This window comes from Lutra lutra, chromosome 2 (genome assembly GCF_902655055.1).
Source record: "Lutra lutra chromosome 2, mLutLut1.2, whole genome shotgun sequence".
Classification (NCBI taxonomy): domain Eukaryota; kingdom Metazoa; phylum Chordata; class Mammalia; order Carnivora; family Mustelidae; genus Lutra; species Lutra lutra.
In genome coordinates, this window is record NC_062279.1 from 16,948,924 (window position 1) to 16,974,967 (window position 26,044).

Consider the following 26,044-nt stretch of genomic DNA (forward strand, 5'->3'; position numbering starts at 1 on the left):
AACTAAGTGTAGATATGCAGGGAAAACAAGAGTTCTGGGCCCTGGGCCTCTTAACACCTAGAGGAACAGGATGTGATGAGAAATTAGCCAAGCCGAGTGAGATGGAATGACTCATGAGGGAGAACAAACATTAAAGAATGTGGAACACTCAAAGTCAAGTGGGGGGGAAAGGTTTTCCGAGGAGGTGACAAGGACTCAAATATATTGAATGATGTTGATAAGGGCAGAGAAATGATTTAAAGACTTAACCACAGGGAAGATACCTGAGACGTTGACAAGATCTTTGTGGAATGGACAAAAATGGACAAACCCTGACTGCAGAGGGTTCAGGAGAGAGTATGAGGAGAGGAATTGAAGCCAACAGGCATGGCTAGTCTTTTGATAGATTTTTCTATAAAGGGGAGCAGGGGAATGGATCTAGAAGGACATGGGAACTCAACCCTTTAGAGAGAAAGAAAATAAAAATCATGAGGTACACATAAAGAGGTTAAGTAAATACATTTCCTTAAGGTCTTAACGTGATTAAACAATATAGAAGTGAGTAAAAGACAAGAATACAGAAGTAAAAGACAGAAAGACAAAAGACAACTCATAGTTTAAGTTCTTCTCCATTCCCACTGCGTAGGATTGGTATTTTTTGTTCCAAACATTAGTCTTGCTGTAGAGAAAAAACTTTTTCTCCCAGAGATGACATGGCATTATCTATTCAGTTCTGCAACCTGTTTTATTATTAGTTTTCTACTTAGTATATGGAGAGCCTCTTTCCACATTGGTACTTACAGATGACTTTTAAAAAAATCAGTTGGAGAAAAGCCTTAGCCAGTGTTTCTCTCTATTTCAAAGAGGCCCTGTAAATGGTTATGTGAAACCTATACAATAGCTGGAGATAAAACTAATCTAACTAAGCAAAGTAGGACTCCAGAGCATTTTTCAGTTTAACCTTCTTGCTTGCCCGTTTGCCATAGTTCAGGGCCCGGCTTCCCAGGAGAGGGGCGCACTCCCAGCCCAGGCCCTTTGCAAATTAATAAAGGGAAACCTCATCTGAAATGGAGTGGGAGGCCAGCAGGGGGAGCTCTCACACCCCACCATTCTTCCTCAACTGCAGACCCGAAGTCGAGAGAGGTACTTGGAAGTGATGCCACTTTACCACCGCAGGAGGGAGGGAGGAAAGTTTTTCTCCTCCCCTGGCAACGGTACAGCCAATGAGAGACGGTCACAGTTCAGCCCCTGAAAAGCCACTGCACTTGGAACTCCCACATTAGCCAGTGGACTTTTTGCTTCTAACGTGCCGCCAATTCCCTCTTTCCTCTGTAAAACAACGTTGTTTTTTTGTTTTTTTCTTCTCTGGTCTTGTTTATGGTTTTTCTGTCTTTCGTATACCTCAAATTGCAGTTCTTTGCAAAACACAAACACACCCATTTCGCTGGTAAAATAACTGACAGCTTTATTTCTTTTAAAAATTTTATTTATTTGTTTGACAGAGAGAGAGATCGCAAGCAGACAGAGAGGTGAGGAAGCAGGCTCTCTGTCGAGCAGAGAGCCCGATGTGGGGCTCAATCCCAGGACCCTGGGATCATGACCTGAGCGGAAGGCAGAGGCTTAACCCACTGAGCCACCCAGGAGCCCCTATGATAGCTTTATTTCTAAGGTTAAGGCAGGACTGAGGAAGAGAGGGAACTTGGTAGTTCCATAGCCGTTTTCCGGTCTTTCGGTCTCTGCTTAACCAGATAAAGAGGCCCGTGGTCATTACCTAGGTGTTTGCGGAGCACAATTAACAACCCCTGCGGTGCTTTTCTGCGACCCTCATCGCGAGGCCCAGGGCGGCCCCTGCAGTGGGAAGCCTCGGTCTCCAGGTCCCCGTTTCAGGGAGGCCAGGCGCAGGCCTGGCCTCCGTGGGGAGGAGGAGGAGGGAGAAGTGAACCGGCTGGACACCACCTCTTCCCCCTTCGGGGAGCTCTGGCATCCCTGCGGCATCCCGGAACTCCTCCCAGGACCATGCACTTGAACTCCAGGGGGCGGGTCCAATGCCCCGCCCCTGCACTATATACAGTCTCTGCCAGCTGCGGAGCGGACTTCCGGCGCGATGCTGGCAAAGTGGCTGGTGCACTGGGGGCAGAAGCTGCTGGTCTGGGGCGCGCTGGGCGCCTTCTCGGTGGCGGGCGCCACCCTGATCCTGAACCTTCTGCAGATGCTGACGAGCTACGCGCGGAAATGGCATCAGATGAGGCCCCTCCCCACGATACCCGGCGCCTTCCCGTGGGTGGGACACTCGCTGAAGCTGAAGTCGAACGGGAGAGGTAAGGGACCGCGCCCAGGCCGGACGCACCCACACGCGGGGGCCATGGGGCTCCTTGCCTGCGGGGCCCACTAGCAGGAAGCCCCAGGGCGCAGGAGCTCCGCGGGGCCTCTGCTGGCTCCGCGCCTGCTCCCCGCGCGCGCGCCTTCTCGGCAGCCGAGACCACCTCTACTGGAGCGGCTGGCTTGTTAGGGGAAAGAAGGGTCTGTCACCGCTAGAGAGGGGATTCCCAGTTCTATCCAGTTTGCCCTGTGACACCTGATAAAATTGTCTGGGCTCCCCTTTCTTTATGTACAGGCTAGGACGCAGTATTTCTAGAACCCTGTCCTCCCGCGCTTCTTTTCCACTCCTAAACTACTCCAGTCTCAAAACACTGCCTGTCTTGGCTCTGGGCTGTTAAAACCTTAAGGACAGAAACTTCCCTGGGACTGTGGCGAGTACCTCCAAACGGTACGATCATCCTCCACCCACCCACCGCCCTCCGGAAAATCAGGGACTGGAGACTGGTTTGAGACTTTCCTCCCTCCCCACATCACGAGACTTGACCACAAATCTTTCTTTCTTGACCTTCTTATTTTAGTTCTTTTAAGGAGGTTACATAATAACAGTAAACTGTGAGGGCAGGGGCTTCTGGGTTTTCTACCGATAGCTTTTTGAAGAGATTGATTTATGCTTTGTTGATGAGAAAAATAAAAATAAAAACACAACACTTTAAGTTAGAAAGCTTTCAAAAGTACTTGATATATTTACAGTTTCCCCTCGGGGACAGTGAATTAGATCTTAGCACTTCATTTTAATGACTGTATAAGTTGAGCTGAAAATTTTTTCCTGAAATGAAGTGATCTAAAATAAGCCTAGGACCACAACCCAGTTTCACTTCAGATTAATTGTAAGTCACAGTTTTACAAGTTGAACATTAACTCCAAATCTTGAAGGATTGTTTTCCAGCTCTGTCCCCCACCCACCCCGCAAATGCTGTCATTTCAACTTCACAGAAATAAGTAAGGCCTCATGGAGGAGTGTTTATCAAAATATTGAAAATGTTTCCAGGCAGAAGAAATCCAAGTTAACTTTTCACCACCTAAACATCAATGTGACTAATGTTGCAAGAGATTGAAGAATGTGTTTAGATATATGAAAACCATGTTTGTAAAAATTGTCTTGGTTAATACTAAAAGCAGAGCTAATCTCTCCTTCTACCCTGAGGCTTTACAGCATGAAAAAATAATTGTGTGGAAATATTAACTTCCCACCCCCAATAAAAAATAATGTGCTTTAAAAATCTCATCATATTCTTTTGGGAAATTTTTCTAAGAATGGAAATCTCCAGTGAATGAGACGTGTTTCAAAATACATGGAGAGTTAGTTGATTAGAATATTTAAGGTAATTCTCCTTGGAGTTACTTTCTGAGTGAAGAGAGTGACAATATACTGCTTTTACAAAGGGACTTTTTAATCCAGCAAGTACTGGATGTTGGCATCAGACAAAGCTCTGCTCAGTTTCCAACTTTGCTACCAAGTTGTTTAAATTTGAGAAGTTATTTCAAACTCTCTAAAAGGAGGAGAGCAAGAGAAGAAAAAGGAACAGAGAAGAACTACATCAGCCAGAAAACACTGAACAAAATGGCAATATCAGTAATTACTTTAAACACAAATGGACTGAATTCTCCAATCAAAAGACATGATGTGGCTGAATGGATAGAAAAACAAGACCCACCTATATGCTGCATGTAAGAGACTCACTTTAGACATAAGGACACACACAGACTGAACGTGAAGGGGTAGAAAAAGATGTTTCATGCAAATGGAAACCCAAGAGAAAGCTGGAACGCTATACTTATGCCAGACAAAATAGACTTTAAAACAAAGACTGTAATGAAAGACCAAGAGAGTATTCCATAATGACAGAGGGGTCAACCCAACAAGAAGATAGAGCATTTGTAAATGTAAATATATATATATATATATATATATATATATCCCCCTAACCGATAAGCACCAAAATATATAAAGCAAATATTAAAGCTAAGTTAGAAGGTTTGAGGTTTTTTTTTTTATTCTTTTTATTCTTTACTTGTAAAAGTCACTGTATGACAGAATTATCTTAACGACTAAATTTAATGCATGCTGTTTCTAGATCACTGTCTAGCAGTTGGTTAGAGTAAGGTCCTTAAGTGTCCATCAAACTTGGAGCCCCTCCTTGTCCCCAACATGGAGCTAAACAAAGTGGTTGATGTCATATCATTCTAAGATACATTCTCTGTTCTCAGTGACCTTGTCTCTTGGGCAGGAGGCTGTGCTTTGGATCTGTGGCCACAGTTCTGGCCTCAGTGCTGGCCTCAGTAATCTCACCTAGAGCTCTGCAGTTGGCTTTTCGTTGGCCTTGCAAACCAAACTCTTGCTCTGTAGTTCATTATGTCAACACCTGCCTCTCCCAACAGTTCTCTGATATTGGACCCGATACTTTCAAACCACAGGCTCACACTTCCCTGTCTCCTCTGTCAGATCAGGCCAAGGTAGGAAGTTATTATCACAAAGCATGGTCTTTTGACAGTGTTGATTTGACCCAGCTCTTTTCACAGAAATTTTGACAACTGTTTGGACCAGAAGACATTTTCAAGCAATATGGTGCAATGGTTAAGATGGCACCTTGTATGGTCTTACTGCCTTAAGTACAAAGCCAGATTCTATAATATACCAACTCTGTGATATTGGGCAAGTTACTTAGCAGTGCATAATTTCGTCCATTGGGACAGTAATAATAGTGCCTTTCATCTAACTATGGTGAGGCAGAAAAAACAATGCATCAAAAACCCTAACACTAGGTCTGACATGTAATAACTTGCTGCAGTAAAGGAACACGACTTAATGGATATTAGCTATTTAGGGATAACTAAGTTTTATGTGCGGAAATCTGCAAACACTTAAAAAAAATCATTAGTGTTTATTTAGCATCATATGCAATGGGCATCTGTGAGCCTTAGCTCCTCTCCCACTGCATTTTGCGCAGCTTGCCCTGAAGCCTGGGAATGGGTGAAGCTTACAGGTGAATAAGTAGTAAAGATGGGCTGAGCATGCTCACATTTATTGGCATTGATAAAGAGCCAGAAAATTGAATGGTTCGTTTGTCCATTTGTCCTTGGTGCCCAAATTCCCATGTCAAAACAGCTCTGTCAAAATCTTAAGGACCATATTCGTAGCCTCACAGTGGGGTTGGAATTAGACTTGCTATTGTCAATCAGACATTCCCTTTGCCCAGAAGCAGCCCAGAATCCCCATATGCCTACCAATTAGCCTGCCCCACCCCCACTCTTCCCTACCTAGATTTTCCCAGCAGTGTAGAGGTTTTTGCCCGTTTCCTGACATGTGATCAGTTCCCCAGCTAGGACTCAAATCCTCCCTTAACCTCATCTTGTTTGACTCGTGTTCCGAAAGCATGTCTAACCTTTTCTCTTTTCTCTGAGGTATGGACCCTGTATCTTAATTCTTTAGTCCCTGGCTACTGTCATTTGTTTCTACCCAGATGACACTCACGAAAACACTCAACAGAGAATTTTGTCATGGCTTGACCTCTTGTAATGCCATACTGCATTCCCCCAGACAAGGGCCTCATGGATTGCAACATGGAAAAGTGTTGACTCCCAAGTTTTCTACACTCCTTCGATGCTAGTTGGGGTTGACGATCACCATTTCCCCACACCTAATGCAAGGACCCACTGTACTGCACAGCCAATGCCCTTAACCCTGGCAGCATTGAATCCCAGCCTTTTCCCCACCCCCAGAAGCTTTCAGTGGCCCCAGGTGATTCACAGATCTTACCACATTAGTGTTGCTGTCCTAAAATATGACTCCAGTCATAGTAGTCCTCATCAGAAACTTCCAGTTACTCCTCAGAGCATATACAAGAAAATCAAAGCCTCCAATGCTCCAGTCTCCTCTTCCAATGGTATCTCCCCAAATTAGGCTTTGGCTGCACTTTCAGGGAATTTCCAGACCTCTGCACTTCCGCTCTGCTGTTTCTGCTGCTTGGCTTACGTTCTGCCTCTACCCCTACTTCCCCCTTTTCTGCCTATAAAAATACAACTCATTTTTTAATGCTCAAATGCCATCTCCGTCATGAAATTTTTTCAGTCCTCCCCATGAGAATCAGTAACTCCTCAGACTAAAACTTGGATTTTAGCAACCATTTCATTTTCTCTGGTGCTACAGAAGTCACCATCTCCCATGCCTAGAAGCTCCTTCAAAGTAGGGATTGGGTCCTTTGGAGGTGCACGTTTCTTGGTTGTCATCATAATTAAATTACCTTCGCCATGCAATCATTATATCACTTAATAGAAACTGTGTGGTTTACCTTGAAGATGGGAGAGATGTGGGAAATATTAAGTGACTTTCCCAAAGTAAACAGATTAACAACAACAAAAAAAAAACCCGAACCCAAAAGACACAAGAAACTCACTGAAAATTAAATATTTTCTCCCAGAATTTTTTCAGCAGATCATTCATTATACCAAGAAGTACCAACACCAGCCACTACTGAAACTCTGGCTTGGGACCATGCCAGTAGTGGCCATTTATAAAGCAGAAAATGTGAAGGTGAGTGTGCGGTCAGTATGACCTCTAGTCCCCTTCACGTCTGACGGTGTGAGAGTCTCATCAGAATAAATATGGCAACATTGTTCTTATATTTAATTGAATTCAGCATATTGAGCAGCTCATTACATATTTTTGGCAATGTAGGTGCCATTGAATGCTTTCCAGATGTTGTCTTAATCCTGGGGAGGGTAGCAACCTCTGGACAAAGAAGCCTCTGGACACATTTGTTATCAGGTCCAAGATATTTTGTCTTTTTTTTTTTTTTGTAAAGTCTGCATAAGGGTATAGTTTTTGTTTTGTTTAAGATTTTATTTATTTATTTGAGAGAAAGAATGAGAGAGCATGAGAGGAGAGAGGTCAGCAGGAGAGGCAGACTCCCTGCTGAGCAGGGAACCTGATGTGGGACTCGATCCTAGGACTCCAAGGTCATGACCTGAGCCAAAGGCAGTTGCCCACCCAACTGAGCCAACCAGGCACCCCATAAGGATATAGTTTTATAGAACTACAAATAGGTTATTCCATAAGGCTAACGGGCATGTTATCTGCCAGGCTCTGTTTCAAGAGTTCAAAAATATAAGACTAATAAGGTATGAGTATTTTTCTCAAGAGATTAGAGTTTCCGATCCATTACGAGTTTACTCTTCCACATTAATTTTCTTAAAAAAGAATGTGCCTGTCATACTGATAGGGCAGATATCATTAATCCATGCTATTGAAATAACTGCTCAAAATGATTGTATAGCTTTTACTTATCATTATGATACCTGGGAGATTTTCTTGTGGTTTTGATGAGAAAAGGATTAGGGTCAGGAAATAAGAATGGAATGAACAGAGCTTCTTGAAACAAAATTAAATATAACTTCCTAGGCATTAATGCTGGGATATGTCTTTCTTAGTTACTGCAGTGAAAATGTTGGATTTCTCTTGTACCACACTGCACCAGCCTGGTTCAGAACAGGTAGTGAGGAGACAGGTGTAGGATTTCAACCACTGCGGACTTGGTGTGAGCAGGTTCAGTATGTATGTGAGAGATCTGTCCAGAGTGTGTGACTAGAGTTAGGAGCCTGACGAGGATTTTGTGCTCAGACCTAAAGACTCATCCCTTCTACTTCACCTGGATTCCAAGTGATCCGATCACATTCATGGGTTTCAGTGTTACTCACTTGCTGGAGATACTCAAATGTGTACCTCTAGGTCAAGTCCTTATCCTGGGCATCATTCCTATTTCAGACCATAGCAACTCGAATGTCTCCAAGTCATCATGCCCAAAAATGAACTTCTGATTTTTATCTCCTTGGACATGGTCATCTTTGGATTCATTTATCTTCTCTCTCCCATCCTCCCACCCTCAATAAATGACTCCACTTGGTTCCTAGTTCATTGTAAGAACCAGAGCTTTATCTTGGACATTTTCCTTTTTCTCAACTCCATTTCGTCCCAAGACTGAATGACAGTTACGTGTTCAAAACTCGACTTGACTTCCTTTAAAGCACAGGAATAAAAATGAATCACAGAAAAATAATAGCTATGAAATGTTCCTTTATTTTTTATCTGACAGAGACACAGTGAGACAGGGAACACAAACAGGGAGCAGCAGAGGGAGAGGGAGAAGCAGGCTTCCCATGGAGCACGAGCCCGACGCGGGGCTCGATCCCAGGACTCTGGGATTGTGACCTGAGCAGAAGGCAGAGGCTTAACGACCGAGCCACCCAGCCATCCCTATGAGATGTACCTTCTGGGGTGCCTGGGTGGCTCAGTGGGTTAAAGCCTCTGCCTTCAGCTCAGGTCATGATCTCAGGGTCCTGGGATCAAACTCCGCATTGGGCTTTCTGCTCAGTGGGGAGCCTGCCTCCCCCTCTCTCTGCCTGCCTCTCTGTCTACTTGTGATTTCTACCTGTCAAATAAATAAATAAAATCTTTAAAAAAGAAAAAAAAAAGTAGTGTTCTAGCCAGGTAGAATTCAACTTTGAGTTGAAATTGTTTTGATGTCTATATATCTCTCAATTTTTTTTTCTCTTTCCAAGGTAATTTTAACTAGTTCAAAGCAAATTGATAAATCTTATATGTACAAGTTTCTGGAACCATGGCTTGGCCTAGGACTTCTTACAAGGTATGTCACTGTAGATCTGTAAAGCTATCTCACAGAAACAGTTCCTCCGATAGGTAATTTGTTATGTCAGGAACTGACACAAAGTAGTTCTCCTGTCTGCAAGACTGTGCTACCAGGAAGTATGGGAGAAACTGGAAGGAAAGTTGTAGAGAACAGTGGGCTCTGACAGACAAGAGTCCAGGTGTGGTAATCTCCAGCCATGGGACTCAATAATGATGATGACCAGCGTTTCAAGAAGAGTCAGATGCTGGTGTATGAAAAAGAAAGGAAAGGAGAGTTCGGGGCAGGCAGATCTTGAAAATCCAGTGAAAAAGCAGTCAGCCCCAGCGAAGAATATGGAGCACAAAATCTCCATCCTGGAACTTGTGTCCAGACATAGGGCTCCATCCTCTGAGAGAAGGCCTGCCAAGAGAAAGGCAAAACCTTTATGGGGTCTGTGGAGAATTTGAAAATAAGAGAGATCAAAGTAGAATCACGGACCACAGGGATCATCGGAGGACTGAGGTTTTTAATAGAGGGGAGGAAAAAAATTCTAATTTTTAGAAACTTGGAACTTGGAAATTTAGAAAAATTCTTAAATTTTTCAATTTTTATGAGTGCCCCTTTAAATATTAGTAATATAGAATAATATCTAAACAATGCACAGTCAGTAGCTATCTATGAACCTTTGTCTTTCTGACCGAAGCATTTGACAATGTTTAGATCAATCTCTTTCAGGAGAGTTTTGTTGACTCGGCTAAATTTATACTTTGTTTGTTTCCAATGTTGCTTCTTTTGTTCATGACCTTGTGTTTCTAGTACTGGAAACAAATGGCGATCTAGGAGAAAAATGTTAACACCCACTTTCCATTTTACAATTCTGGAAGATTTCTTAGATGTCATGAATGAACAAGCAAATATATTGGTCCATAAGCTTGAAAAACATGTTAACCAAGGAGCATTTAACTGCTTTTTTTACATCACCCTTTGTGCCTTAGATATAATTTGTGGTAAGTCTCACTGATTTGTTTCTAAAGTTATGGTGTAGAGATAGAATGGCCCAAACAGAAAATAACATTGCAGTGGGAAGGTGAATGAGGGGATCGGAAAGGATATTGGATTTTTCAGGGTGGTCCTAATGCTCAGGTCCCTGAGAAGCAGCAGCCACTGTGAGGGCTCTGAGCAGGACAATCACAGAGTCAACATGCCTAGAAGGGCAGAGGGAAGAAGGAGCAGGAACAGGGAGTAGGAGAAGATACAAGAGAAGAAGCAAAAGGGGGAGAGAACAATTTTAAAATCTATGAGAACAGAACAGGACTTATGACTTTTTTTTAAGTGTTTGCCCCTGGAAAATAAACAGAGGATATGTGCTCAAACTGAGCGGTTGCTTCTTGCCCTATTTTGCAGAAACAGCTATGGGGAAGAATATTGGTGCTCAAACTAATGATGATTCCGAGTATGTCCGTGCAGTTTATAGGTAAATGAAGTCCTTTTAATTATCTTTAAAATGGGTACGGATTAGGGCTTAAATTTTTTTTTAAAAATTAGTGCTAATAATTTCTGCAGTTATTCATAATTATTAATTAGTAATTAATTATTAATCTTTCCATTGTTTCAAAATAAAACTTGATACCAAAATTGACCTAGTCATTTAAGCATGTATATGGCCAGGAGAGGAATGGTTTTGTAAATGATGACACACCCAGATTATGCTATAATTTAAAATGATTTTATAATATATTGAAAAATTACATTATGATGTAAATAATAAAGATAAAAATAATTTTTTTAGTATGATTACCAGTAGGTATAAAAAATATTTATAGAAAGAAAGAACTAGAAGATACTATACCAAAATATTATCTGTGGTTACTATTGTTTTGTGTGTGTGCTTCTCTTTCTTACAGTGTTTTGGGTTTTTTTGTTGTTCCTTTGTTTATTCTCCTTTCCCATATTTTCTGCTCTGAGTATATATTATTTTTTCATTGAAATAATCAATTTTGCTTTAAAAATGGCGTGCAGGTATTCAACGAGTAAGAGTCAGGGCCAGGATTTGATTTGATGTTTCCTATCTTTAAGTTCACTTCTCATTTCACTTTATTTTCATAAATATTTACTGAGCATCTTGTCACCGGCCATTCATGGCTCTAGGTGCTGACTAGTTTTATCGCAGCACACAAACAGGAAGAATAGCAGGGAGACACACACTGTAATGAGTGCCAGCATAAATTCTAATAATTGCTTAGAAAGAAAAGATCAAGTTGACATTGGGGGGGTGGGGGCACCTGGATGGCTCAGTCCATTAAGTGTCCAACTCTTGATTTTGGCTCAGGTCACAATCTCAGCGTTGTGAGATCAAGCCCCTCATGGGGCTCTGCATTGAGTATGGAGCTTGCTTCAGATTCTTTCTCTCCCTCTGCTCTCTGCTCGAGCTTTCTCTCTCTCTGTTTCTCTCTCAAGAAAGGAATAAAGAAAGAAGGAAAGGAAAGAAAGAAAGAAGAGATAAAAAGAAAAGGAAAAGGAAAGAAAAGGAAAGGAAAGGAAAAGGAAAACAGGGATATGTCCAATGGATGACTCTCAGGAAACACCTCTCTGAAGAACAGGTGTCTAAGTCCATCCCAAAGGAGGGGAACCTGTTGAGGTCTTGCTTCTTTATCACTGGAAATGACGAGGGAGGTCTTCGGGACAGCTGTGAGACCTGGGTGCTTGGTGAGCACTTCTCTCTGGAAGAGGGCAACCGCTCATGTCCTCTCACTCCAGAGGAATGATCAAGCTAATGAGAGGATATTAAAAAGAGGCAGATTGCCTCCCAGTGTGCGATCCAAGAGCCACAGCAGCCTTGGGAGGTCCAGAACTCTTTCTGAAGAAACAAAAGCAGACATCAGATGGCCACCTAGTAAGGATGTTCTGTAAGGAATTCTTCCTTCCACTAATGAAACCATTAAAATGTTAAGCTTCCCTGGACATGTAAAAGCCCATGCATTCATGTTGAGTGTAAAGCACGGAGCTCTTAGTAGCCTCTAAGACAGATCATCTTCATTTCCATATACTACTCTTGTTGAGAGCAGGCACCAAAGAGGTGCTAAAGAAATACACGTTTCTCATGCATCAGCTGATGTCTTTTCATCCTGTTTATAGAATGAGTGATTCGATACATCGAAGAATGAAGGCGCCCTGGCTCTGGCTTGACTTTCTGTTTCTCATGTGCAAAGAAGGGCGGGAACACAAAAGGAGCCTAGAGGTCCTCCATAATTTTACCAATAATGTAAGTCCTCAATTTATTTTTTGGTCGTGGTAAAAGATACATAATATAAAAATTTGCCATTAAAGCCATTTGAAGGGTTCCCTTTGGTGGCAGTAAATACATTCACAATGCTGTGCAGCCATCACCACTGTCCATTTCTAGAACTTTTTTTAAAATCCATGATTTTTGTGTTTTGTGAATATAACCAGTGCAGGACCGTGGAGTCTGTGCCTTATAAAACTTGAATGGAATAATAGAAAAAAATAGGCAACATGATTAGATTTCAATTCTGTATTTAGTAAATATTAATTAAACACTTGCTAAGTGCCAAATGCTTTACCTAGTGTTAGAAATAGAGTAATGAGGGGCGCCTGGGTGGCTCAGTGGGTTAAAGCCTCTGCCTTTGGCTCAGGTCATGATCCCAGCGTCCTGGGATCGAGCCCCACATCGGGCTCTCTGCTCAGCAGGGAGCCTGCTTCCCTTCCTCTCTCTCTGCCTGCCTCTCTGCCTACTTGTGATCTCTGTCTGTCAAATAAATAAATAAAATCCTAAAAAAAAAAAAGAAATATAGTAATGAGTAGGACCTGTATGTTCCCTCTCCTAAAAAGTTCTGTTTAGTAACAGAGGTTATCTATTAAAAAATGACAAAATGAAAAAAAAAAAAAAAAAGACAAAATGAGAGTGCCTGGGTGGCTCAATGGGTGAAGCCTCTGCCTTTGGCCCAGGTCATGATCCCAGGGTCCTGGGATCGAGCCCTGCATCAGGCGCTCTGCTCAGTGGGGAGCCTGCTTCCTCCTCTCTCTCTGCCTGCCTCTCTGCCTATTTGTGATCTCTCTCTCTGTCAAATAACTAAATAAAATCTTTTTTAAAAAATGACAAAATGCAATATGAACTGTGAATAGTTATTAATAGGGCACTATATTAAGAGAATAAAGAGATGAGGATTATAAGGGTCTTCTGGGAAAATGTCTGGAATAGACAGTTTTCAAAGGCAAAGGGCCTTTTTGGTAGTATTTCAACTCAGAGAAGATAAAAATTAACTGGATATTACTATTTTATTTCCAATTCAAAGCTGACAAAGAGATAGTGATGTTGTTTTCCGATATAGGATATCAGTCTGCATTAAAGACGAGTCTAGAACAATCACCTGGCTTAGGAGACTGGCCAACAATTTGTCTTTCATGGATACAATTGAGTTTTTCCTCAAATTTCATGCATGAATATCAGCATCAATAATTAATGAATTCCAAACCAGATGAACAGTATTATTCGGTTACTAAATATTGAAAATTGCATACTGAATCTGAAGCACCAAGGGTTCCATCAGGACATCTTGCCCTCAAAGAACTTGGGGTCTATTCATTCAAACCACTCGGTTTAGTCAATTGCCTGATAGGAGAAAAAAACGTTGAGTTGGTGGCTTTCATGCTTCCATTCATTCAACAAATAACGAACGTTCTCAAAATGTCAGGCCATGTTCTAGAGTTTGGAAATACATCAGTAAACAAAGACAAATTTGCTTCCATGTGGGTCGTACATTTGAATTAGAAGAGAAAGACACCAAATACAAAGTGTAACATCATGCCAGATGGCCAGGGAAATGGGAAAAAATAAAGCAGGCCTGGGAAGATAGTGCTAGGGACTAGTGTCACAGGGATCAGGGAAGGTCTTTCTGACAGTGTGATGATGCGCAGAGATTTGAAAGAAAGGAGGGAGCCAGCCATGCAGAGGAAGGAGTAGTCTCGCCAGAAGGAACAGCAAGCAAACAGGTGAACGACCATCAACTTGCTATTTCTTTTTTCCAGTACAACATGTAATTACCGTGATGGGTCCTGAATCTACCATACAAGGACTGCGTTCTCTCCACACCTATACTTTTATCTCCTTGGCTCACTCAGACCTCTAGAGATGATTAGGCTGTACCCCATTGGAAAGATTATAAAAAGAGCCCTCGAAAATTCTGAGGTTGCCTGACATTAAATTCATCTTTCGAAGTCTTATCAAATTATGCCCTAAAATTGATCAGGAAGCTTGACTGTATTTTTACAAGAGCCTAAGTTATTACTGCGATAGCAGGCATAGGAAAGGTTTAGAAAAAAATAAGTTAAAGAAGCTAGTATATTTCCATAGGAAGGCGTATGGTTAGGTTATAATAAATTCCAAACAAAAGCATGTGATTGTTTAAATCATAGGTCATTGCTAAACGGACCAGTGAAATGAGGAGAGACGAAGAACACAGAAGTGCTGACAAGGACTCTTCATCTTCCAAAAATAAACGCAGGGCTTTCCTTGACTTGCTTTTAAATGTGACTGATGATGAAGGGAACAAGCTAAGTCATGAAGATGTTCGAGAAGAAGTTGACACTTTCATGTTTGAGGTATTTTATGTCATCATGTTATTTTCCGATACCTTTAAATAAATTTCAGGTTTTTTGGAGAATCTTTAACATTATTTTCAGAAGTTTAATGAAATTTTATGTATTTAAAGATTTTTTTTTTTTTTCAGATTTATTTTAGTGGGGGTGGAGGGGCTGGGGGAGAGAGAGAATCCTAGTAGACTCCACACTGAGCATGGAGCCTCCTGTGGGTCTCGATCCCACGACCCTGAGATCATGACCCGAGCCCAAGCCAAGAGTCAGATGTTTAATGGACTGTGCCACCCAGGCGCCCCTAATGAAATTTTAAAGTAGCTTCATATAATTAAGGAAGAATCATTAGATTAGCATTAAAGATTATAAAATTTAATTTTATAATTAAGTATAAGTATAATTAATTTTACAATTAAGTATCAGATCAACTTCCTTGTTCAGAAAATCTTTGATTCATGGTGGTTTCAGAGTAGATACAGAGTAGATACATTTTTTTTTTCCCTCAAAAAAATCTAAGGTCTATCAGACTTTCCCGAGCAGAAGAGCAGCCAGAAATTTACTGTCCATTCTCTACATCGCTTCACACTTCCTTTTCATCTCTAAAACCCATGAGTCTGTTTCTTCACTAGCTTCTTTTAAAGAAGTCTGTCTTCCTCCTGCCTCTACCCATGAGTACTTAGCTACTGCCGTGAGCTACCCCAGCTGAAGGAGAAAGCAAGAGTCCTCCCGAGAATTTAAGCAGTTTGTGATTCTAAAAAAAATTGTGGTCTTCAAATAATAATAGTAATAATAAAAGATGCACTTTTTACAGAGATAATTCTAACTATATTAAATATTACAAGGAGTGAGTGTCAATACGTGGCTTGCCAAATAAAGAAATATTTCTTAAGCACCACGTGGTACTATTTTGGAAGTGGAGGAAAGCAGACGGCATCAGGAGTTTTCGATGGCTCAGCATATGCTCAACGGTGTGTTCGCTGCTCTGCCTGCAGCCGTCGGGATGTGATGCTAGCACTTGTCTGTCAGTCTGTTTTTCCTGAGGGAGGACAGTCAGCGCCCTGGAGCAGGAAGCAGGTGGCGTTAAGCTTCTGTCGACTTGGTTTCTCCTTCTAGTTCATACTGGCCCTATGAGATGGTTTCAGTCATCCCCGATCTCTGTCCCAGCTTTCCTGCGTAAAATAGAGAGATGGCGTAGAGCAGTGATTTCAAACCTCTTCTTTAAGTAGAGCACTTTATTGAAAAGAAATGTTATGCAGAAAATGGACATCTACTTAGCCAAAAAGTGGAGAGGGTTTCAGCATGTGGGCTCTGGGGCCAAGTCCCAGCCATAACCCATCCTAGAGGTGTGACCTCGGGCCCCTCATCCAGGCTTTCTGGGTGTCAGCAGCCTCGTTGTCAGAGCACGGGGCTTGTAGATTAGACCAATAACTTTTTAACGTGTCCCAAGGACTGTGCCTGGCATGTAGGAAGTATGTAGCAGATATTGGCTGTTATTTGATGTCGAAGGGGAGAGACCTTTTCCCATCACCACCCCATTTGCACACATACGTGCGTACGCATGCACTTACACATACGTGTACACACACACACACACACACTGTCATCCACGTCCCTATCCCTACACATACGTACCTGTATATGGCACACGCACACCCATCTCCCACCAGTGACCTCGCACACCATGAAAACAAGCAGACCTGTGAATGTTCTCTTTCTTCCAGTTTTAACATTCTTTGAAATCCTAAGTTTTTTCTTCTTTGCATGGAATAGGAGGCATGCCCCAGACTGTAATAGTGAGACCTCCTCCCTAAGGGAGCCACAGGCTCTCAGTGCCCGGCCTTCCATTGCCTGGCTGCCAGGCACTGGATAGGAAGGTTTTTGCCCTGCCCCAACCCAGCAGTGTGCTCCGGTAAATTCCGTGCTTTGTTTCATTTCATCCTGCTTTCTCTGGGTAGCAGACAAAATGAAATAGGACTTTCAGCCTCCAGTATTTGATCTCGAAAATGTGAATAACAGTATCAAGTATTTCATGATGTTCATGAAGAACAGTTCTGTTGGTTTCTGCAAAGTACTTAGTGTTTTGTCTGGAACTCAGCACATGTTAAATGAAGCTATTGATCAATTCCTTGCAATGACAATATTCAGAACTGCATAGATACTGCCTCGTGTCCACATGGACAGGTAAAACCTACCTTGCAAGTGGGGAAAAGTAGAGAAGTACAGATCAGGCAAAGCTGGCTCATAAAAATCACACATTTCCCTCCTTTATTTTGTTTAAAGATTGTATTTATTTATTTCAGAGAGAGAGAAAGAGAGCACAAACCAGGAGAAGGGGGGCAGAGGGAGAAGCTGACTCCCCACTGAGCTGAGAGCCTGATGTGGGACTCGATCCCAGGACCCCAGGATCATGACCTGAGCTGAAGGCAGATGCTTAACTGACTGAGCCACCCAGGCACCCCTGGACTTTTACCCCTTCAAAACTGCCTGGTGTGCCCCGTTCCTGGGAATGCCCCTTATCAGCACAGTGAACCACTTCTCACCAGGTGGACAGCTCCATGTAGCAGAGAAATGTCTCTCTAAGCATGAATCTCCACCTTGAAGGGATTATTTTATCTGTTTGCTTCTCACCAAGGTGAGATGCTGTGTGGAATGAACTTATATGTTCTGGAGTCACATTGCAGCTGTTAGATCCAGAGACAATTCAGAATAGAGTCATCATTCCTGATCTTCTTGATATAACTCTGCTTTTTAAGCCATGTTTCTTCTCACATTTGTAGGGCCATGATACGACAGCAGCAGCAATAAACTGGTCCTTGTATCTATTGGGTTCTTACCCAGAAGTCCAGAAACAAGTGGACAGTGAACTGGAGGAAGTGTTTGGTATGTTTGGCCCCATCGTTAGCTGCTCCATGGGTCCCAAGTCCACTGAAACAAATGCCACTGAAAGCACTCATCAAGGATGTGCAGTAGGGCCTGTTGTAAAGACACCGTCATAAGCAGGAAATCCCCCCTGTGGGATCCCTTCCAGTACTGTCTCCTTTGCAAGGCCTCTTCTGCTGATTTACAGGCATTGCGTAACTGCCTGGCGTGTGACTGCCTTGGGCTGGGTGCTGGGGACGCACAGATAAATGCTGTTGTCTCTGAGGACCTCACTGCTTAGTAGATGAACCAGCTGTTGTGCATGGAAACCTGGCTTTGCACTTGAGTGATAGGAAGAAGGTGCTCTTTGGGAGCAGCAAGGAACAGGTGATATTAGTTAGAGGGCGTCCAGGAAAGCTGTTCCATATTGGATTGCGTCTGGCCACAAATGAGAGGAAAGGTGGGTTAAGCTGGTGGACATACATTTCAATTACACAACCAGCAATCTACTTGTGTAGCTGGGTATACAAGGTGTAAGAGTATAAGTAAGGAGTCCTAGGCGGAAGCCAACAGAGATGTTGTCAGAGGCCCAGTCCTTCTCTTTTTTTCTCTCTGTTCTTCGCCATCGTGGCTTTTGTCTTCTTGATTGTTGTTCTAGGTCTCATGTTTGTCTTCAAGACTAGAGGAAAGAGGGAGGGGCAATGGAGGGTGTATTAGTTTCCTGGGGGGGCTATAACAAATTCTATAGGCTGGGTGGCTTAAAACAACAGAAATGTATTCTTCCACAGTTCTGAACTCCAGAAATCCAAAATCAGTATTGCTGAGCCTAAATCGATGTGCTGGCAGGTTGTTCTCCTTCTGGAAGCCTAGCGGGCACTCTGTTCCTTCTCACTTCTGGTGCCTGGCAGCATTCCTTGATTTATGGTCCATCAAACCTCTGCCTCTATGTTTTACACTACCTGCTCTCCTGTGTGCCTGTGTGTGTGTGTGTGTGAGTGTGTGTGTGTGCGTGTGTGTGAGAGAGAGAGAGAGAGATCTTCCTCTTTCTTATAAAGACATTTGTGGTGTCATTCAGAGCCCACCTGTATTATCCAGGATAATCTCCCCATTTTTTTTTATCATTAACTGAATCAAATCTGCAATGATATCTTTTTCCAAGTAAGGGAATATTTATAGGTCCTGGGATTAGTACTTGACACATATAGAGGCCATTGCTGGCCGACCACAAAGAGGCCATGCATTGTGCCATCAATTTTATCCTTTGTTTAATCACACATCACATGGCTTCCAAAGCTGGGAGGAGGAAATAAAAGATTGGTGCAGCCAACCAAAAAAGTGGTATCTGATACAGTTGCATGGAGAAAAGAAGTAGGAAGGGGAAAATAAAGGTAAAAGGAGGAGAGGTCAGGCATTCTAGAATGAGGAGAACAGATGGACAATGGCACGGAAATGGAAACATTTGGAAGACAGTAGTGAATAGGGAGGGGTAGCTAGGATTTAGAACCTATAGTAGAACATATTGAGAGATGAGTTTGGACAAGTTGTTTTGTGTTCATATGATGTGAGAACTGGAATTTCATACCAAGAGGGAAGACTTTTATTTTGTAGAACGGAGACAATCTAAACTTGTTCACTCTGCTTCTGTTGTCATTTTATTTTTTTCTGTATTGATTTTTTTAATCATTTTTTAAAATTTATTTTCAGCATAACAGTATTCATTGTTTTTGTACCACACCCAGTGCTCCATGCAATCCGTGCCCTCTACAATACCCACCACCTGGTTCCCCCAACCTCCCACCCCCCCACCTCTTCAAACCCTTCAGATTGTTTTTCAGAGTCCATAGTCTCTCATGGTTCACCTCCCCTTCCAATTTCCCCCAACTCCCTTCTCCTAACTCCCCATGTCCTCCATGCTATTTGTTATGCTCCACAAATAAGTGAAACCATATGATAATTGACTCTCTCTACTTGACTTATTTTACTCAGCATAATCTCTTCCAGTCCCGTCCATGTTGCTACAAAAGTTGTGTATTCATCCTTTCTGATGGAGGCATAATACTCCATAGCGTATATGGACCACATCTTCCTTATCCATTCGTCCATTGAAAGGCATCTTGGTTCTTTCTATATTGACTTTAATTTCTCTCATATTGCTTACAGTGAGTTCATCTGGTCTTTGAAAAACTCACACCTTATTTGTGGATACGTTCACATTTTGTATCCTCTACAATGTCTCACTTGTTGCTGGTCTCACAAAATCTTTTTGATATCACATAATTAAAATGTCGTTATTCTAGATGCTTTATTCTGGTGCTTCTCCTGTTTTCTGTGATGGTGCCTCACTTTTTCTTCTATCCCTAGTATTAGCTCTAAAATTTCATGAGCAACTAATCTTTGGGCATTAAGTTGCAAGTTTTAATTCCTCCTGTTACACATAAAATTAACATTTATTTGTGTCTGTTTAGTTGTTTTATAACAAAGCAACTTGTACACTGTTAGTGTTTAAAACTGACCATTCCCCCCCACCCAGTGAAACAAAAAGAAAATTTAAAAATAAACAGGAACAAAATTACACTAGAGAATGTCAATTCCAGATAAGTTCTTATAGGCTCACTGAGTCTCCTATCCAGTGGTAGGATTCAAGTCATGAGGAGAGGATTTTATTTCTAAAGTGTCATCCTAAACTTCAAGGATGCCCATTAAACATCACAATTAAACATGCCAAAGGAGAAACTATGCTATAAAGATGCCCACTTCATCTCTAACCAAGAGATCTCTAACCCACCCTTCTCTGATCTTCTAGAAACCCATCTAAAAAGAAGTAAATAAAAACACAAGAAAGTAGACATATACATGTTGGTAAATGCTAACTGTCCATATTCACATAAAGACATGTAATATCTGAGCCCAATATTGAGGAAAAGGAGAAAAGCTAGAATTCTATGCACCAACACATGGGAACCAAGCACTCTCCATCTTCTAGCAGAGCTAAGGGAGCAGAGGGGGTGTTTTGTTTGTTTTTTGTTTTGTTTTGTTTTGTTTTGTTGTCCCCCAGAGAGCACAGTAGTGTTGTTTATATGAAGTTTTGATTGAGACAGAAAGGGATTAGTATAAATTTGGAATAGAAAAAGGTAGAGTTTCTCTTCCCAGTGTATTGTGTTCAAATTGCCCCCCAAAATAAGTTGAGACCCATGGTGTAAAGGAGAGAAGAGAGATTTCAAGAATAGCATGACTGAGCGCAAGGGGACTGGAGAAAATTAAAACAAGAAGATTGGACTCCATCAGTCTTCCATTTTTCATTTCCTCCATCTCCTACCTCCCCCACTTCTTCATCTTCTCCTTCATTCCCATTCCCGTCTTCATTAGTATATTCCTCTCCTCCATCCCCTTCTTCAACATCCATGTCAGGAACTAAGAAGTACTGTCACGGATTTGGCCAAATACCATCTTGGATGTCCTCTCCTAACTCATCTGTGCCTGCATCAGGATGGCCAGTAAACCAGAAAAAGAAGCTCTCTGGTTTCTCATGCTCCCTCTTCCCACTGCATTTATTTTGCATTTGACTGGAGCATCTCTTCAAATCCTTTCCGATTTCCATCTGACTTCAGTAGGCTTTGAAGATGGATTACACTCTCATCCAGATGAAATTCTCTGGAGAGAACTTTATTTTTGAAGGAAGGGTTTTTATCAAAATGAACACCTATTCTTTTTTTTTTAAGATTTTATTTATTTATTTGACAGAGAGAGATATCACAAGTAGGTGGAGAGGCAGGCAGAGAGACAGAGAGGAGGAAGCAGGCTCCCTGCTGACCAGAGAGCCCGACGCGGGGCTCGATCCCAGGACCCTGGGATCATGACCTGAGCCGAAGGCAAAGGCTTTAACCCACTGAGCCACCCAGGCGCCTCAAATGAACACCTATTCTATAATGATTTAATATCTTCAAATTCGGTCACTTCGAATCTGGTCAGATAATGCCTCTTCGTCTTCCTCTCCAAGTTGTAGCAGATTTGTGAGTGGTTGACAGATGCTATTACCCCAGAATTTGGGATTTGGGTGATCAATTCCATCTTCCTTTGGAAACATGATTGGGGCGTTTGTTATATTTCTGTTATCACTTCAAAATTCTTCACTGGCTTTTTCCTTAAGTCCGTCTATTTCATTTTGTACCTCATCAGTATGTTCATTTGCTCCTTGCTCTTCTTCTTCCTGTGGCAAGTCCAGAGAGGTTGATGTCTCCTCTGGCCTGGAAGCAGGAGGCAATCTCCCCGTCTTTGTTTGACCCAGGCACAAGAGACCTTTAGGGGCCATGCTGCGGAGAGAGTCCAAGAATCTGACCCAAGAGAAGATATATATCTGGATTCTCTGAGAACTCAAAACTAACCATTTTAAAGTGTATGATTTAGTGCATTCACAATGTTGTGCAGCCATTACTCTATCTAATTCCAGGACATTTTCAGTACCCCGAAAGGTAACCCTGTACTGTTAATCAGCCCCATTCCCTCTTCCTCCAGCCCCTGGCAACCACTAATTTACTTTCAGTCTCTACGGATTTACTTGTTCTGAGCCCTTCCTATGAATGGAATCATACAATACATGACCTTTCGTGTCTTTCTTTCTTTCACTTAATACGTCTCATTTTGTTTTGATTATGTATAATAGAAATCCTACTTTGGCTGTAAGTATTTAAACATTTGGTGCTTTGATTAATTCCTCTTGGATGTCCCATTCCCCAAGCCCACAGAGTTCTTTCATTGTCATCTCATGTATTTCCTTTAACCAGGGAAGTCTGATCGTCCTGCCACCTTAGAGGACCTGAAGAAACTCAAATACCTGGAATGTGTCATTAAAGAAAGCCTTCGCCTTTTTCCTTCTGTTCCTTTATTCGCTCGTAATCTTAATGAAGACTGTGAAGTTGGTAAGAACTCTGTAATCAGGAGAGCAGGTAGAATGGATTTTTTAATGTCCACCTTACTCCATTCTTATGGCATATTATCTACCTCTTGGCAGGGGGTTACAAAATTGTGAAAGGCTCTCAAGTCCTCATCATTCCCTATGCACTGCATAGAGATCCAAGATACTTCCCAAATCCTGAGGAGTTCCAGCCCGAGAGGTTCTTTCCTGAGAATCTGCAAGGACGCCATCCGTACGCATACGTGCCCTTCTCTGCGGGACCCAGAAACTGTATTGGTTTGTATCCATCAGAATTGGTTTCACCTTTCCAGCCCACGTGCTAGTGCATTTCTCACAGTAATTTCTTTGAGCTGTAGTGTCTCACAGGCAACAGTCTTTTAAAAAACTGGTTTCTTTTCTCCTCCCCCTCGCTATACATTACTGTTCCAAAAAAGACTATCATAAAGTAGATTAATTTGCTAGGGCTGCTATAACAAAATATTACCAACTGTGTGGCTTAAACAACAGATAATCATTTTCTCATATTGTGGAAGCTGGAAGTCTGAAATCGAGGTGTCAGCACGGTGGTTTTTTTTCTGGGCCCTTTCTAAAGCTTGGCTTGTAGATGGTTGTCTTCTCCCTGTATCTCCCCAGGGTCTTCCCTGTGTGTGTTGTGTCCTGATTTCTTCTTTTTATTTTTATTTTATTTTTTTTTAAGATTTTATTTATTTGAGATAGAGCGAGAGAGAGAGAGAGATCACGAGTAGGGGAGGGACGGGTAGAGGGAGAAGCAGACTCCCCAGTGAGAGGGGAGCCTGATCCCAGGACCCTGGGATCATGACCTGAGCTAAAGGCAGATGCTTAACCAACTGAGGCACCCAGGCACCCTGATTTTTTTCTTTTAATAAAAGCACCATTCCGATTGGATTAAGGTCCATCCATATGACCTCATTTTAAGTTAATTAACCTCTGTAAAAGCCCTATCTGCAAAAATAGCCACATTCCAAGGTACAGGGTTAGGGCTTCAACACATGAATTTGGGCGGGGGGGGGGGGGGGGACATAGTTCAGCCCATAACATAAACACAATCAGTTACATGGTACTTTTAAAATGTCGATTTTAGACCAAAGAAGGATATATTTTATATGGTGGAAAATTTATTTGTAATGATTAGCTGTATTTAACCTAATATCTGTGTTTGTTGCTTTAAGAATTGCATCATGCAAGATGAAAACAAAGAATGCTCACCATATGGCCAGCTGAATTACTTAACCAAAATGAATGCATATCACCATGTATTATAAACACTTTCACTTAGGATCTCCAGCATTTTATCATCCATGTAAATGCAGGTGTTAGTAAAATGAGGTCAGATTTAAATGAAGAATCTGAAACGTATATAGTGACTCTATAGTAAATTAAATTAAAGGCCCAATAAGAAAGCCATCTAAAGTAGCGATTCTCATGCTTCAGTGACCCCGGAATTTTTCTGGGATATTGCTCAAATACAGATACCTACCTCATCCGACCTATTCGGATGCACTGGGTAGGAGCAGAGAAGGGAACTGAAGAATCTTCCTTTTTAACAAACATCCCCAGTGATTCTGATTGTCCCTACTGTGAAAATATGAAATTGCTTGCTTCCTCTAAAAGGACCTGTGATTTCTCAGATTTGAGAGATATGTGTAATTAAAGTAATGCTACTTACATTAATTTGAAGGTCAGAAATTTGCCATAATGGAAGAAAAGAGCATTCTTTCCTGCATCCTGAGGCATTTTTGGGTAGAATCCAACCAGAAAAGAGAAGAACTTGGTCTAGCAGGAGAGCTGATTCTTCGTCCAACTAATGGCATCTGGATCAAGTTGAAGAGGAGAAATGCAAATGAAGCCTAACCGTGTAATTGGACTGTGCCTTTGTCATGTAAAAGGTCTTTCTTGAAGGAAACTGGATTTACAATTTCTAGGTCGGAGATCAGTACTCTTAGTCCTTAGACCTCTTTCTTTCTTGTTCTGCTTGCCCTGCGGTCAAGTCCACCAAAGAGTTTTATATTTTCATCACCACCATAGATCTTATCTTTGGTTTTGATCCCAAAAGTAGAGTTAACTGATGATGGCACCCAAGTAAACATAGGACAAGTTTCTCAACAGAGGGATCCACAACCAACTCAATTTCAATTGGCAAATCCAAAGATAGAATTTTAAGTTCCAGAATTTTTTAAAGGGATTCTTATAGACTGGGGAACATATATATGCATGTATACATATGCATTTAATTTGAAAAGCATGAGTAATTAAGTACTTAGGCATAAGAAGCTTAAGTTTTTAAATTATATAAGTGGCATCAATTATAAGAAGAATTATTATTATAGCACTTTTGGGATTCTACCGCCTGGAGTAAATAATTTTTAAGTTGACTCATAGATTCTGTTCCTACTTCCCTTTTGACTACGTGCTTATAGCCATGACTTCATTATTCATAGTATCACAACTACCCTTACATATCATATACAGTTGGGAAAGATTCCGCTTGGTAATATCCAATCCTACACATTGTATCCAGGTTAAATAATGGCTTTTGGAGCAAGAAGGTCCTTATTGCTTATCTTGTTGCATTCCCTATCATTAGAAGAAGGAACGAGATCAATGAAAGGGCAAGTTTCTACCCAGAGCCATGCCACTATCGGGCGATAGGGCCGGAAACAGAGATCTGTATTCTGTATCTCACCAGGCCCAATGCGATAGACTTCACTATGTCTGCTTTTACTTTATGGAACTCAGTTCTATAACTAAGGTGTGTCATTAGAACACAGGTTTTCGGGGCGCCTAGGTGGCTCAGTGGGTTAAAGCCTCTGCCTTTGGCTCGGGTCATGGTCCCAGGGTGCTGGGATCAAGCTCCACATTGGGATCTTTGCTCTGCGGGGAGCCTGCTTCCGCCCCCCTCTCTCTGCCTGCCTCTCTGCCTGCTTGTGATCTCTGTCAAATAAGTAAATAAAATCTTTAAAAAAACCCACAGGTTTTCTGCCTCTGATTTTGAATATTTCTTCTAGAATTCTTCAATTACTAAAGGAAAAGGGAAGCCATTCATCTATATTTAGTAACCAGTAATATCTCACGTAGTTTAAGGTTAGACTTTGAGTAAATTCAGTCCTCCAGAGCACACCTATCAAGATGATAACTGACATAAATTCTCTGAATTTTAATTCCATAGTTAGTATCTCTACTCCCTCACTCAGTGACTTTAAAAAACAACTTTTTAATAAAGTTAATAAGATTTTTTCTTCAATACTCCCAAGGCAATAGCAGATAGAAGCAACAAAGTAAGAGGATGGAATTTCTATTCTTCAATCGATATCAGAGGAAGAGATTACAAAACCAAAGCCATTTGCAAGCACTTCAGGCTGAGTCATTTAGGGCAGGGTCAGAAGTTCTACCCACGCTGCAATCCCAAGAAACCCTGGCACAGACAACCCAGTTGCTAGATTGTTGAGAAAAAGTCAAGGAAGTATATGATACAGTTGGAAAAGATTCCCATCATATGCTTAACTTTATTATCTAGAAAGTGGATATAGGCAGAAAATCTTATTCCCAGATGACTATAGATAACCAAAGTTTTATTCTTGGAAATTAATATTACTTTTCAATTTTATGTGTTTAGATATAAAACTTGCTTTTTTGGTTGTTGTTCTTTTCCCTTTTTTCTTTT

The 26,044-nt window shown here is 41.6% G+C and overlaps 1 protein-coding gene across 2 annotated transcripts; it reads left to right on the plus strand.

The window, feature by feature from the left end:
• Window positions 1-224: 224 nt before the first annotated feature.
• LOC125091643 (cytochrome P450 4V2) lies at window positions 225-25,266 on the plus strand. Of its 2 annotated transcripts, XM_047715378.1 has the most exons (12): window positions 225-364; window positions 2,189-2,297; window positions 6,777-6,889; window positions 8,914-8,999; window positions 9,798-9,988; window positions 10,386-10,455; window positions 12,117-12,243; window positions 14,415-14,600; window positions 17,369-17,471; window positions 22,232-22,366; window positions 22,459-22,638; window positions 24,062-25,266. In XM_047715378.1, exons 2-12 carry the CDS (start codon window positions 2,189-2,191, stop codon window positions 24,232-24,234), a joined length of 1,473 nt encoding a protein of 490 aa, XP_047571334.1. In that variant the 5' UTR covers window positions 225-364; the 3' UTR covers window positions 24,235-25,266. The 2 variants fall into 2 exon arrangements, with proteins under 2 accessions (XP_047571334.1, XP_047571328.1); XM_047715372.1 differs by lacking the exon at window positions 225-364 and having other exon boundaries at window positions 1,962-2,297.
• The last annotated feature ends 778 nt before the right edge of the window (window positions 25,267-26,044 follow it).